At 42.8% G+C, this 13,159-nt stretch overlaps 2 protein-coding genes across 6 annotated transcripts in view; one reads left to right on the top strand and one right to left on the bottom strand.

Annotated features, from left to right (window-relative positions):
• The window catches only part of LOC100196103 (DENN domain-containing protein 2D), a 36,260-nt gene extending 27,958 nt beyond the window's left edge, over positions 1-8,302 (top strand). For all 4 annotated transcript variants that reach the window (XM_045696041.2, XM_014146082.3, XM_045696042.2 and 1 more), the window contains 11 exons: positions 1,434-1,609; positions 2,153-2,265; positions 2,393-2,462; positions 2,568-2,645; positions 3,681-3,821; positions 4,149-4,297; positions 5,270-5,441; positions 6,759-6,809; positions 6,990-7,071; positions 7,509-7,757; positions 7,943-8,302. In XM_045696041.2, the coding sequence (XP_045551997.1) occupies positions 1,434-1,609; positions 2,153-2,265; positions 2,393-2,462; positions 2,568-2,645; positions 3,681-3,821; positions 4,149-4,297; positions 5,270-5,441; positions 6,759-6,809; positions 6,990-7,071; positions 7,509-7,757; positions 7,943-8,010 (1,349 nt within the window). In that variant the 3' untranslated portion in view covers positions 8,011-8,302. The remainder of the gene's footprint in view (positions 1-1,433; positions 1,610-2,152; positions 2,266-2,392; positions 2,463-2,567; positions 2,646-3,680; positions 3,822-4,148; positions 4,298-5,269; positions 5,442-6,758; positions 6,810-6,989; positions 7,072-7,508; positions 7,758-7,942) is intronic.
• A 103-nt stretch (positions 8,303-8,405) lies between these two features.
• dram2a (DNA-damage regulated autophagy modulator 2a) lies at positions 8,406-13,048 on the bottom strand. 2 transcript variants are annotated; one of them, XM_014146087.3, is made up of 8 exons: positions 12,875-13,048; positions 12,420-12,594; positions 11,982-12,049; positions 10,734-10,876; positions 10,180-10,357; positions 9,745-9,821; positions 9,257-9,349; positions 8,406-9,014 (listed from the first exon to the last, which is right to left on the bottom strand). In XM_014146087.3, the coding sequence occupies exons 2-8, from the start codon at positions 12,548-12,550 to the stop codon at positions 8,892-8,894; spliced, it is 813 nt and encodes a 270-aa protein (XP_014001562.1). In that variant the 5' UTR covers positions 12,551-12,594; positions 12,875-13,048; the 3' UTR covers positions 8,406-8,891. The 2 variants fall into 2 exon arrangements, with proteins under 2 accessions (XP_014001562.1, XP_014001563.1); XM_014146088.3 differs by having other exon boundaries at positions 12,420-12,555; positions 12,875-13,036.
• Positions 13,049-13,159: the final 111 nt, after the last annotated feature.

Genomic DNA, 13,159 nt, shown 5'->3' with positions numbered 1-13,159 from the left:
TCTACAATGTAGAAAATTGTAAAAATAAAGAAAAACCCTTGAATGAGTAGGTGTCCAAACCTTTGACTGGTACTGTATATTAAATGTGGAGTGTAATGGGTTAGTCATGCCTTACACAGGGACTGTTGCCATGGTAAAAGCAGTTGGAGGTTAAACCTGTCACAGTAGGCTGAGTCACAGAACGGTTCTTTTGTGTGTGTGTCCGTGCGAGAGACAGACTGAGTTTGTGAGTGTGTGCGGCAGTGCAGCACAAAGAACTTGTCTGGGCAGCCCGGCTCTACTATTATTTCTAAGGAGCAATGGAAAAAAAAAAAGCAAGAGACCCGTAACATTTTCACAAAACCCTGAGGAGAGAAAAGATTAGCCAATATTTATCTTTGGTGTTGTTTGCTGTTCAGCAGGTCCTCTGTCAAACTGCTGCAGGGTTTACCCAACTGTAAACACACCATGTGGCAGAGGTTGGTGGGGGATGGGCTTGTCCTTAGTTTCTAGACAATAAGTAGATTAAGAACTAAATGCGTCATCATTTCACATCTCAGAAACCCCTTGATAAGAATCTTTTAAAACAGGCTGGTACTCATATACTTAGAAACCTCGCAAAACATTCCATTTTTTTTATTTTAGCATGGTGTCTGTTGCGCCTTTTTTCACTTTGCTGGTATGTGGTTGTTCTCATTAATAATGCATAAATAACATGCATGTATTATAAGTATCTCAGAATAATAAGTGTCTTCTGGCTAGTAATGATAAGTATTTTCAATTCATAGTGGTAATAAATGTAATATACATTTTTAATATAATTGTATAAGTTGTTGGAAAAACATTCACCGATCATAGCTGTTATATTCACACAAATCCTTATGGCTGGAATCACATTGTATGGTGCAGATTGTATGGTGCAACGGCAGCACAGGTATTTGTCAGTCGACCTGTATTGAGTTTTGCAAATCTCAGCCATTGTGTTTTTTGATTTGGGGTTGTCAGCACCAGCACATGAGTTGAGTTCAATTCAATATTCCGTGTTGGAAAAGTAACAAACAAACCGGATACCATTTTTATTGGCCACATTCCTGGGATTCTCCCTCAGGCAATGAGCAGCAATACTTTTTCTATTGTAACTGATACTGTATATCTGTTGCTGCCTAGGAAGCACAGTGGAAGGGGGGGAAAGGGAGAGATATTCAAAAGGGTTGTTTGTTTTCACCCTCAAGTGGATATTGTATTTTCAAATATTTCTTACAACAGAGATTTATTGAAAAGTACTGAAATGTTATGATCAGTAAGATGTAATGTGTCCGGTACGGGGATAGAACCTGCTGCCTTGTTGCTGCTGGCACCATGGTCTAATCAGCTGAGCTACCCAGACCATAAGCCTTTGATTTTACTATATGTTATTAGTAAGCCTCTGGCTCAACACTCTGTTGTCCCGACAGGGGTGATGAAGGAGCCACCCCTTCAGGAGTCTTTGGAGCCAGCTCCTGTGGACACCCCAGCCAAGGAGCAGCGCTACATGAGTGGGCAGTACTTCTTTGAGTACTTGGTTGTGGTCAGCCTCAAGAAATCCAAAGAGGGGGCCTACGAGCCACAGATCACCTACCAGTTCCCCAAAGTGAGTCCGCTAATTAGTATAAACGCTGCATGCCTCCCAAAAGGGAAAAGGAAGAAAAATGTGGGTAAGAAATGAAAAGCGCAAGGGAAGTCATTGAATAGTCAGAGGGAGGTAGGAGAGAAGAATTCAGGTAGGCCTTCAGCACGGAAGATTATTAAGATTTTTTTAATTCCAGGCTTTATTCCATTAGATATACTGACGTTTCAACGTCACATGACGTCTTCCTGTAAAGGGAGAGCTCTTTGTCAGAGGGATGTAATTGGGCTCTATTTAAATTTGTCTTTACGCGATTCCTCGCTTCCCATCTCCTCACCTCCTCCTCAACTGTATTGGAGGAGAAGGTCTAAGGTCTCTCCCCTAGGACCTTCTTGCGTTTTGAGGCAAGGAGAGAGGAATTGAATAAAGATTAATTGAGAAAGAGCCCAAGTTACATCCCTCTGACAAATATATTGGTCTTTCTCTCCATTTCTCTGTTGCCCTCTCTTTCCCTCTCTCCCTCTGTTAATCTCTCTCTCTCTTGCTCTCTCGCACTCTCTTTCTCAGAGGGATGGGATGGTGAGATTCCAAAGAGAGGAGGAGGAAAAGACCCTGAAGGCTATCACACTCTTCTGTTTCCCTGAGGGCATCAACTGGGCCCCCCTAACAGAGTACCACAGGTAACACTGCACCCAATATGAAGGATCACCATCAATTTGGAAAGATGGGTGTATTGTTGAGTCATTCCAATGTTGATGTCTTAAAGCTACCAATAGACTTACTTTCTCTCTCACTTGTTCCCTCTAGTGAGACATTCTCATTTGTCTTGACTGAGATCGACGGCAGCAGAAGGAACGGATACTGTAGGAGGCTACTGGTATGTTTAACTTTGGGTTTTCACTTGAGATTATTTATAGTGCAGTGAATGCCATGCCCATTATCTGTCTCTCTCTCTCTCTGTTTCTCCATTGTTCTCGTCTAGCCCCATGGCAACGGCGCTCGCCCACCTGAGGCCTACTGCATCATTAGCAGGTTGGCTTGTTTCGGACTGTTCTCCAAGGTAACACGCCTCAAAGGTCATTGGCTTTCGGCTGTCAGAAATGAGTGTTTTACCCAGAGACGTAAGCCTGGATGAGTTGAACTGGGAGGATCCCTGGCTGTAACGATGCTTCATACTTCTGAGTAAATCTCTACTTGGACCTTCAGTTAGGAATCATGCTGACAACATTGTGCACGTGGTAAAAAAGGAATTAAGCCAACATTGGATAACACCACACGTGCTCAGATTTTAAAGAGATACAAGCCATTTCCACTAGCATTGCAACATGCTTCAAAATTGTTAGCCAGGATTTTCTGTCCATTCTTAATTAACCAGCTAAACTTAAAAACATTCTAGATGAAATGGCAACTCTTATCTTTCATGAAGTGTACTTTCTCTTTAAAGAGAAAAGGTAGTCCTCACTTATCCCAGTTCTCCCTTGAAAATGTCAACAGCACATAACTTTTGTACAATCTCCCCTATCGGAAAAAAACTACAAGAAGAAGACACTCCTCCACTGATGTGGAACTGAAAGTGATGGGGACCTCTTGTAAATCTGACAGCCGTTCATAACGCTAATCGGTGTGAAATTGGATTGAATTTCTCATAACTACTGTTTATGTAAGAGTGTGTTATGGTACTTGCAAATTACTCTGAATCGAGTTTGAGCCTCTTAGACTGGTCTTTGGGTTTTGAAATGCCCTATTTGCAGCACAGTTCATACCTTCTCTCCCTTAGTGGCCCTTTATCATTAGCCCCTGTCAGTGATCCAAGTCGCTGTATTTGTTTTGTTCATAATTTGCTGCCTTTCAGTGGTGCCCCAAGTCTTGTGAAGTGAATATTGACACACATCACCACCAAACTGTCCCTTAGGCTACTGGAAATACTAAGCCCCACAGTTCATCATATACTTATTACTGCCACACCATTTATTGGGGTTTGTCAGTCTCTGTCTTGAAAAAGGTCACCCAGGAAATTGTGTAGGCTAATTATTTTATTCCGGTGGTGCAAAATCACATGATGGAGTTGGATTATTCCTGTCTTTTTCTAACGCAGATCTTTGACGAGGTGGAGAAGCGGCGCCAGATCTCCATGGCGATGATCTACCCGTTCATGCAAAGCCTGAGGGAGGCGGCGTTCCCCGCCCCAGGCAACACAGTCAAGATCAAGAGCTTCATCCCCGACAAAGGCACTGAGGTTAGCACCCTGATTTGTCCGATGTAGCCACATGGCTAAGTTGGCATAGCACAATGACATGCTGTTCCTTGAGACCTGGGTCATATTCATTTGGGAACACTGTAGCAAAATGCTAGGATTGGAATAATTGGTTATAATTGGATGTCATGAAAACTAGCACACAGTTCCAAGAGTTGAGAAACATCCACGTTGATAGCAGTAGCGGTCGGTTGGTGACGGTGGTATCATTTACTGTACATAACATGTTCTTGACATGTTGGTGACATGTACATAACATCTTGGTAACAATGGTGACATGTAGATAAGAATTGACTCTCTCCCATCCAGATCATCAGTCTGACGCGGCCGTTGGACTCATGGCTAGAGCATGTGGACTTCCGCACACTCTTTCGCTGCTTGACGGACGAGGAGGTTCTGCTCGTGTTCGCTGCCGCCGTTATGGAGCGACGCATCGTCTTCATAGCAGAGGAGCTCAGGTACTGCACGCACAGACACGCAGGCTATTACTTACTAGTCAAATCAACATAGTCATCTGAGACGAATGCATCAACTCTGTCAATGGGAGCATATTATAAAAACGTCATTGCATATGAATATGAAACGAGATGCTGATTACACGTTGAGGACCACTCAGAAATAAAAACCTAAAATCACAATGAGAAGCTTCAAGGGGGTATCAGAAGTTCATTGTTCACACAGTGACACACATACCAGGGGTTTGAAAAATAATTTTGGTTCCATCGTTTCATTTTGAACAGAACCTCAATTTTTGTTGTTCCGTTGCACTGTTCCGACCAGCGAAATAAAGTAGTGAACCGGTTCAAACCCTCAAAAAGTACTGGTTTATATCGTTCATTTTTTTAACCTGTGATAAAGCTTTTTGTTTTACATTTAGCTCATTAAATTACTTCACCAATCAGTGAATTCTACCTAGGAGGAGCGGCTTTTATGGAGGAACTTTGAATGTCCTTTGAGTTAACTAGCAAACAAGCGTGCTTGTCTTACTTATTTTTTTGTTCCCAACGTGAACCGCGATATCTAGGCCTATGGTATCCTTAACTAGCTTTGAAAAAGTTAATCCATTCATCTCAAGCTAATCAAAAAATCTATCTTCTGAATCACGCTCTTAACGTCACTATAGTAGCCTATGCTTTGGATGGGGAGGGGCAGGTAGCCTAAGAGCACACTATCAGCTGGCAGGCAGACACTGGAATACATTTCTGAGTGACAGAGCGAGGGCTTTGCATAGGTGCTTTGTTGTGTTTTTTTTGTGGGACTAGAAAAAAATGCTTGGAACTTTAAAATAACGTTAACCGGTTCTCATGCTTTTTAAATAACAGTTTGGTTCTGGAACAGTATGGGTGACTTTTGTTTTTGGTTCTGGTCCTTGAACTGGTTCCCCTGACACATACACGCACTGAATACGTCTAACTTCTGTCTCTCCTCAGCACCCTGTCCCAGGTGATCCACGCCGTGGTCGCCCTGCTCTACCCCTTCACCTGGCAGCACACCTTCATCTCCATCGTCCCCGAGATCCTCATTGACGTGGTCATGGCCCCCACCCCCTACCTGCTGGGAGTACAGAAGCGGCTCCTGGAACAGGTCACGGACCAGAGCGACGTGAGTCACCCCCACCTGTGATAATGTTACAGAAATGTTGGCTTCGCTCACGTTTGTTACGAAAGCCTTGGGAAGTTGTCGGCAGGAAAACTCTTTAAAAAAAAAAAAAAAAAAAAGGGGGGGGGGTGGAATCGAGATGAACTCTTAATGATGATTTCCCACTTTTCAAACCAATCACATATTTTTGCATGGGTCAAACTCCAAACAGAGGTGGTTTCTGAACATTTGACTGACTTGCAACAAGATGCCTAACATAAGATACAAAAAACCCAAAGCAACAGTAAACATGTCGTCCCCCACGAATGATGCAGCCCCCCCTTAGGCCAGTTGAGTTATGTGACTAGCACATTTCAGTTCATTACTATAGCCCCTGCCTTAGGCCAATCCGTGTCATTTTGTTAATGCCGGATCTCTATGGCATCATTCACCCAAGTTTAGCCAAAATCATGCCAGTGCTGTCTAGAGATATCGCGTGTGACTAAGATACGAATGGACGGAGACAGATCCACAGTCCCCTCCCCGATTTCATCGTGGGGGACAATAACACTGCATAGGCTACTAAAACATTTGTCCTAGATGGTAGGAAAAGAGGCACGGACAAAACAATAAAAGTGAAATGTCTCTACTGAGGGGATATGGCATGTCTTCTCAGAGCCAATCAAATGTGAGTGTTAACAGCCAGACATTAAAACACAAAAATCCAATAGTGACTTCTAATAGTTGCGTCGACGAGATTTGGAAGGATGGCCCTGTGATTTATTTTTGATTTATTTAATTTCCTTACAGTTAAATGCATACTTAAATCATAACAAAATACAGCTTTCACCTTGTCACACTACACAAACAATACACTTCTTCTCCCCTAGGCTTTGAAAATAAATAGTGAGACTACAACAAAGTTAGCACATTACCAGTTAAATGTCAAACATAGAACTAATGACATGGGGCCCTGTCCAGAAACAACACCTAAACCCCATGTATATATCTGAAAAGACTGGATAGAAGTCTGCTATCCTATTTGACTGAAAGCACAGGAAGAGTCAGGGGGTAGGGGCTAAGGGGTTGTTCCTGGATCAGACCTTGGCTCTATCTCAATTTATTTCATTGATTCCTCACCTCCTTCACAATGTATTGGAGGAGATGGTCCAAGGTCCCTAGCCTCAGACCTCCAATGCATTTTGAGGAAGATGTGAGGAATCAAGGAAAGATTGAGAAAGAGCCCCTGAATGACTGGATGGGAAGTTTGAGAGTCTTGGTAGTAATAGTGATGGATTGGTGTTGGAATAATGATTGTAGGCTCTGTTTTCCCCAACACAGCTGCTTGTTGTGGACTTGTCAGAGGATAAGGGGGACACTTTCCTAGTTCAAGTAAGTGTGTAGTCTCGAGAGTGGAGCAATGGCCTAAATGTGCATAAAAAAAAACATTTATGCCTTGTATGCTCTTTTTAATTAATTCAGTTTATTATTTGTACTGTTTTGCACTTAATACTATGAGGGAAACGGGAGTTTTGCTTTGTCATACCATTGACTATTGTAACTGTTTTATAGAGCGGAGATGAGAAGTATATTCTGCCCCCTAAGCTCCAAGATGAAATACTGCAGGCACTAAGAAATAGGAAAGAAAAAGCCAGTGAGTATATTTTGATAGCCTTTGAAACCAATGCCTGAACAAACGGAAAACAGCTTTATAAGATGTGCATTTTAGTTTTGTTGATTTCACAATTGGAAAATAGGTTTATCAGATGTTTTTGCAAGAGGAAAAAGAGCTGTTGCATGGGATATTTTCTTTCTTTCTTTATTCAAGAGATTGCATTGCTCAGGTGTGCGGATGGCCATACTGATGAATTAACTGTAACCTTTGAATATAGATTGTTTTATGCTCTCTTTGATCCTTTCAAAGTAATGTGAGGTTTAGGAAAATTAGCATGTCATAAGAGACTGGTTGTTCGCACACAAGGTGAAAGGTCAACGTTATGGCTCACGAGCACAGCCAAATAACACACCTTGGTTGAAACCACCTGGACTGTGGCTAAACATGTGTGTGTGTGTGTACCATTTCCCACGCAGCTGTGGAGGAGCTGAACACGGTGGTCTCGGAAGCCTTCCTGCCCTTCTTCGTGAAGACTGTCGGCCATTTTGCCTCATACGTGACGCGGAAAGGAAACGGGCAGCCGGGGGTGTTTCAGAGCAGGGCCTTCTACAAGGCTATCGAGTCCAAGACCACGCGGCACTTTGTCAAGAAGTTCCTCCAGACCCAAATGTTTGACCTGTTTATCCAAGAGTTGGAGCAGCAGCAGCCAGCGAGCCTCCAGCAAGGTGAGAAGGCCCACTCGCCTCGAGGCGTGAGAGCTTTAATACATACTTACATAACATGAGAATTTGAAAGCTATATAACATATCTAAAGTTTGATAATGAAGCCGGGTTGTTCTTGGGGGATAACATGCCTCTTGTTCGCTTATCATTCATTTACTCATTTATCGTCACCCCCTCGTCTTTTCAGGAATTTTCCACAGAAAGATTGTTGAATACCAGGAAAAGAAGAAAAGAGAGAAGGCAAAGAAGAGATAGCCTCGTTTACAGTGTATTCACAAGATACTATGGTTGTGTATATAAGGGATTTACTGTAGATGTGATAAAATAGATTTGAGATGTAAATATTGGAATTGAATAATTTGTATTTATAGTTTTTAATGTGTTGGGGTAACAGTGGGTATTTTATGTGTTGCTACTGTATATGATAGATGGTTGACAAGACCACTGGTTAGAATGAGTGTTGGATTCAAAAATGTGTCACCATCTGAACTTGCTATGATTAAGCAGAAAAAAATTCTAATAAAGACTTTGAATCTTTTTATGTGAACCTTTACGCCTACTTTCCTGTGTTTTTTCAGTCAGGTTCAAGAATGATGTTGCCAAATAAGCACGTGTGTGCATACATGCACAAGAGGTCAGACAGGGAAAGATTGCTATTTTGACAAGTCATTAAAAACAGATTTATTTGTAGAAAAGTAAAATGCCAGAAATGTTTTCAGCAAGCTGTACAATACAGATATAGAAAAAGCTAACTCATGGACCGTAAGTCAAAGCTGATGCATCACACTTTCAATTAACATTTTGACCCACTAAATATCTTTACTCGTGTTCATTAGGACCCAAACTGAAGCAGGGAGGGACTGCCTGGACTGATCCAATAAGGAAACAAATTTTCCATTGTGTGACCTAATGAACACAACACAGTTGTTCGGTCGATGAAGTGCTGAGTCTCCAATGGCATCCTCTTACCTCCTTTCCTTAAATTACAGACTCCAAATCACGTGGGCAAATGCATTATTGTTCCAACCTATTCAATCCTTCCATTTAGCAAGAGATGAAGGGAAGTAATTTCCCGGGCACAGAGATGCTTTTCCTGGGGTGGGACTGCAGTGTGGCCACAGAAGGGGGCAGTGTAGTCAGACGCTCCCAGCTAGCAGTGGCGAGTGCTCTCCATGGTGGGCATGCTCTCTCACGTTGTAATGGGCGTAGTCGTACAAGTGATTACTCTGCATGACAACTTGTACCCGCAACTGGATTTTCTGGGGAGCAAAGAACATGAATACACCTGAGACGCCATTCAACCCATCTTCCTTAGTTGATGAAACAACTGAGAATGAGCTGTAACATATTAAATGTATCACATTCAGCTCTATTCATACAAATGTATTTTGTAATTTGTTATACAAAACAGATCTGAGAATGAAATCTTGCAATGGTAGTGTTTATTTTGCTTTGCCATTGGTTGTGAGCAGAGAGAGAAGGGATAGCAGGAAGACCGTACCTGGAAATCGCGGATGTAAGTGAGGAAGAAGCAGATAAAGGAGAAGGCCAGACACCACTCAGCCACAGCACTGACCAGATGGGCTGTGTAACCCTGCAAGGTATGGCACCATTGACCCCAGAGGAAACCATTAGAAACAAACTCAAACATTTGACATAAAGGTAATATGAGAGACTATGATTTAAGTTCAATTTGTAAAATACCAACCAATATAGTAGCATTGTTATGGAAATTATATGGGACAAAGGGATATTATGGTCTCTTGCTGAGCCATATTAGACAATATATTAATAAGGAAAGGATCTCCATGTTCTAGTATTTTAGTAGGAAGTAGCATTCCTATGTGCTTCATATGTATTTGTACGTACTTCACATTGTCCTCGGGTGCTGCTGGACAACAATCTCTACATAGAAGAAACTAGTAGCCACTATTTCCAATCTTAGTATTTAGTAGGATCACAGTGTAGAGGACCCTGATGTTTGCCCACCATTTCTTCTGGTCTCCAGCGTATTTTTCTGTCCACACCTGGTAGGTCATCAAACAGAATGGCTGACGACACAAACACTGAGAGAGGGCGAAAGGGTCAAGGGCTAGAACTGCAGCAGTGGAAGATGTAGTCATATTGAGGGACAGACGTAACACTTCAATACAGTATCAGATCTTAAACTAGGACTGAGTCAGTTTCCCCAAACCAATGAGCATGCTTTTTAGTCCACGTGTAGACTTAATTTGAGCCCAGGAAACTGGTCCTACAGGTGGTCCAACTGTCCCCAAAATGCAATGCTTTCCCACGGTTGTTTTCAACAGAAATCCATTCAGTTCCCCACTGTTGTATCCCCTTCTAATGTGTCAATGTCTGCAACTTTCCTTTGTACACGGCTCTGTGTGTGCTCCAGAGTCAGGCTAGTATGGTGAAAGATACAGATGATGACGCTGGCCATTGTCCACAGCCCCATGGCGGTGCGCGCCCACAGGATGTCTCGGCCGTGGAAGCGAGGCTGCATGTGGTATGACACCCCCGTCTGAACCAGGATGTAGAGCGCCCCGCAGCCAAAGGTCAGCCCCGCCCCCAGCAGGTGCACTGACATGATGGTGGTTTTCTGCAAAAGGGCAAAGGTGGCAATGGATTTCATACCTGACCCAAGCTTTCACACTTTCCAGAAGGAAGAAAATCCAGGGACTTTGACTCAAGAGGTGAGAAAGAGAGGGGGCGGGGGGGAGAAGAGGAGGTGATATGCCCATCATCATTCGGAGGACACTGAAATGTGTGTTCCTTCTCAACACTGACAGCTGTATCTTTCGTCAAATTCCAAATCGACCAGTCCTTACCCCCTATGCTAGATCTGAGAGGGTATGATAAGTGTAAGCAATATGGCAAAAGTATTGCTTATAGGTGGTAGGGGTTGATTTGGAATTGGGTATTTATATAAGAGGATAGTTATAATGGAAAAGTGGGGTAGGCAATGCTGTATGTACCTGGAAGTTGGCGACGACGCACATGCCCACTGAGCTCATGATACCCAGGACCATGCCAGCACAGTTAAGTCGATGCAGTTTAAGCTCGCCCCCTAGTGCCAGAGCCTGGACATGCTTGTATCGCACATAGACAGTGGCTACACCTACAGGGTCAACCACATATAGAGGGATGGACACAAGATTAATGGGAAGTGTGTGTTTTAATGTAACTGTCCAGTGTTTCCAGATTGATAAAATATTACCAATTACAATGAGCGAGTCTTCCTTCCCAAAAATGGCAATTAAAGCTGAAATAAGTAACTTTTTGGGTGACCTGACCAACTTCACATGTTATAGATCTCATTAATTGAAAGCAAGTCTAAGAAGCAATAGATCTGTTCTGTGTGCTATTTCTATGCTTCCTGTTCTTAAGTTTCGTTTTTGCGTAATTTACTTTCGGCTTTGTACACCAGCTCAGACAGCTGGTTATGAAAAATATATTTCACAGCGTTTTAGATGGTACAATGATTGCTACACTACTTGCTTTGTCACAAAGTACATTCTTTGCAACCAGGAAATGGCAGAGCGATTTCAACATCGTCATCTTTAAGTATGTTCAAAAGCAGATTGTGTTGGAATGGTGTGGGCGTATGAGTCATGAATAAAATGTATGCGAGTAGTCCACTGATTGGCCAGCTCATGAGGAAATGGCAAGCATTTTTTAAACTGTCTGAGGTGGAGTTTAATATTTATTTTTTACAATTTAATTTTGACCACAAATACGACCAGAGGATGATTCAACAACATTATTTGGGTAGGAGTTAACAGAATATGAACTTAAGTGATTCTTACTTGGTCTTTAATGTGTGAACCACTGACAAAACGCCCCCCACTTAACTGATTTAACAACGAAGCCACATCCATTACACTAATTCCTCCACAATCCCCTGGTAGGTCTGACAGGGCCAACACATACTTTTTGCTTCACAAATAACATCTATGAAACTAGATTTGTATGCAACAGTCATTTCATTGGCTGACATTCAAAGGCACTCTTTCTCCACCATGACAATTCCCTGGAAATGTTGAACCTGGAATACAATCAAGTCTGTGTTTGAGCGGTCACAGAGGAGACATATCCCTCCTGCAAACTATCACCCACTTTAATATTTTCAGTCACTAAATTCTAGTGAAAGGAGTTTGCATTGCTCTTTTATTTTGGGACCACTTAACTATTATACCTGATATAGTGTGTCCATTTTGTTTTACCTAAAAAGGAAGAGATGCTCAGCATGAACCCAAAGACACAGCGTTCGGGAACCACGGCGCTGGCATCACTGTAAGGAAACACACCACAATCATCTCTGTTAAACACAGGACCAAAAGGGCAACATTTTTTACATTTTAGTTATCACCTAGGTCGGCTCGGGGATTTGAACCAGCAACCTTTCCATTACTGGGCAAACGTTTTTTTGCGTTCTTCAAACCTTTTGGTATTGAAAGCTATTGGAATCATCCTATAATTATTTATAGCACAAGCCAGAAGTTGTCTCGACTGTGGTGCACTGTCCAAAAGCATCATCTTCCTCTCATAGGAGCGAATCCCAACTTCAATTGACATCAATGCATGACTAAGTGGAAGTTAAGATTTGCCCTACACACACACACACACACACACACACAGGTTGGCAGGCCCTGGTCCAGTACCTGATGTAGGGCACTAGTAGGTCGACGTGGCCCAGCAGCACAGCGGTGACATAACTGACAACGAAGGTGGCTAAGGACCAGGTGACCAGGGCTGCAGGGAGGGCACATACCCCCCTCTGGAACCACCACATACTCCCTGGGACAGGGGGAGGAAGGGGTCCTGTCAGAGCAGTCCCTAACACATGCACAAGTGAATACACAGATCACATAATCATGTGCAAACTCCAAATTCCACTATTAATCACTAAGTCAACCTCCTGTTCAAAAGGCCACACACAATCACAACCGCTATACAAATCACATCGTCTTAAAAACCCACGCTTTCTCAACCGAACAGATTTCTACATCCTACTACATGCACTAACCCAATACTGACACCATACAACCATTCACAATCTTAGTCCCACTGTTTTCATACAATCACAGCACATAATCTCAATGGTGGTATCACTCACAGTAGTAGGCAGAGCGAGACTCAGGACGCCATTCAACGCAGCAAGAGCAGTATAGCTCTAGATAGACACGGGTTTCAAGCGTGAGAAAAGTTGGTCGGTCTCTGTGAAACCCTGCTTTTATTAGTCAGTTGGGAAACTGCTTTGATGGGAGATGAAGAGAACAGAACTGTGTGTGTGAGAGAGCGAGAAAATGTGTTTGTCTGTTCCATACAGACAGACTAAGAACTCAGACACACCCCTCCCCTCAAACAGGACTTGTGACTAGTCTGCTGTTCTTTGCGCAGC

The sequence above is a fragment of the Salmo salar genome, chromosome 15 (assembly GCF_965601325.2).
Source record: "Salmo salar chromosome 15, fSalSal1, whole genome shotgun sequence".
Lineage (NCBI taxonomy): Eukaryota > Metazoa > Chordata > Actinopteri > Salmoniformes > Salmonidae > Salmo > Salmo salar.
This window is presented reverse-complemented; position numbering and strand designations above follow the sequence as displayed.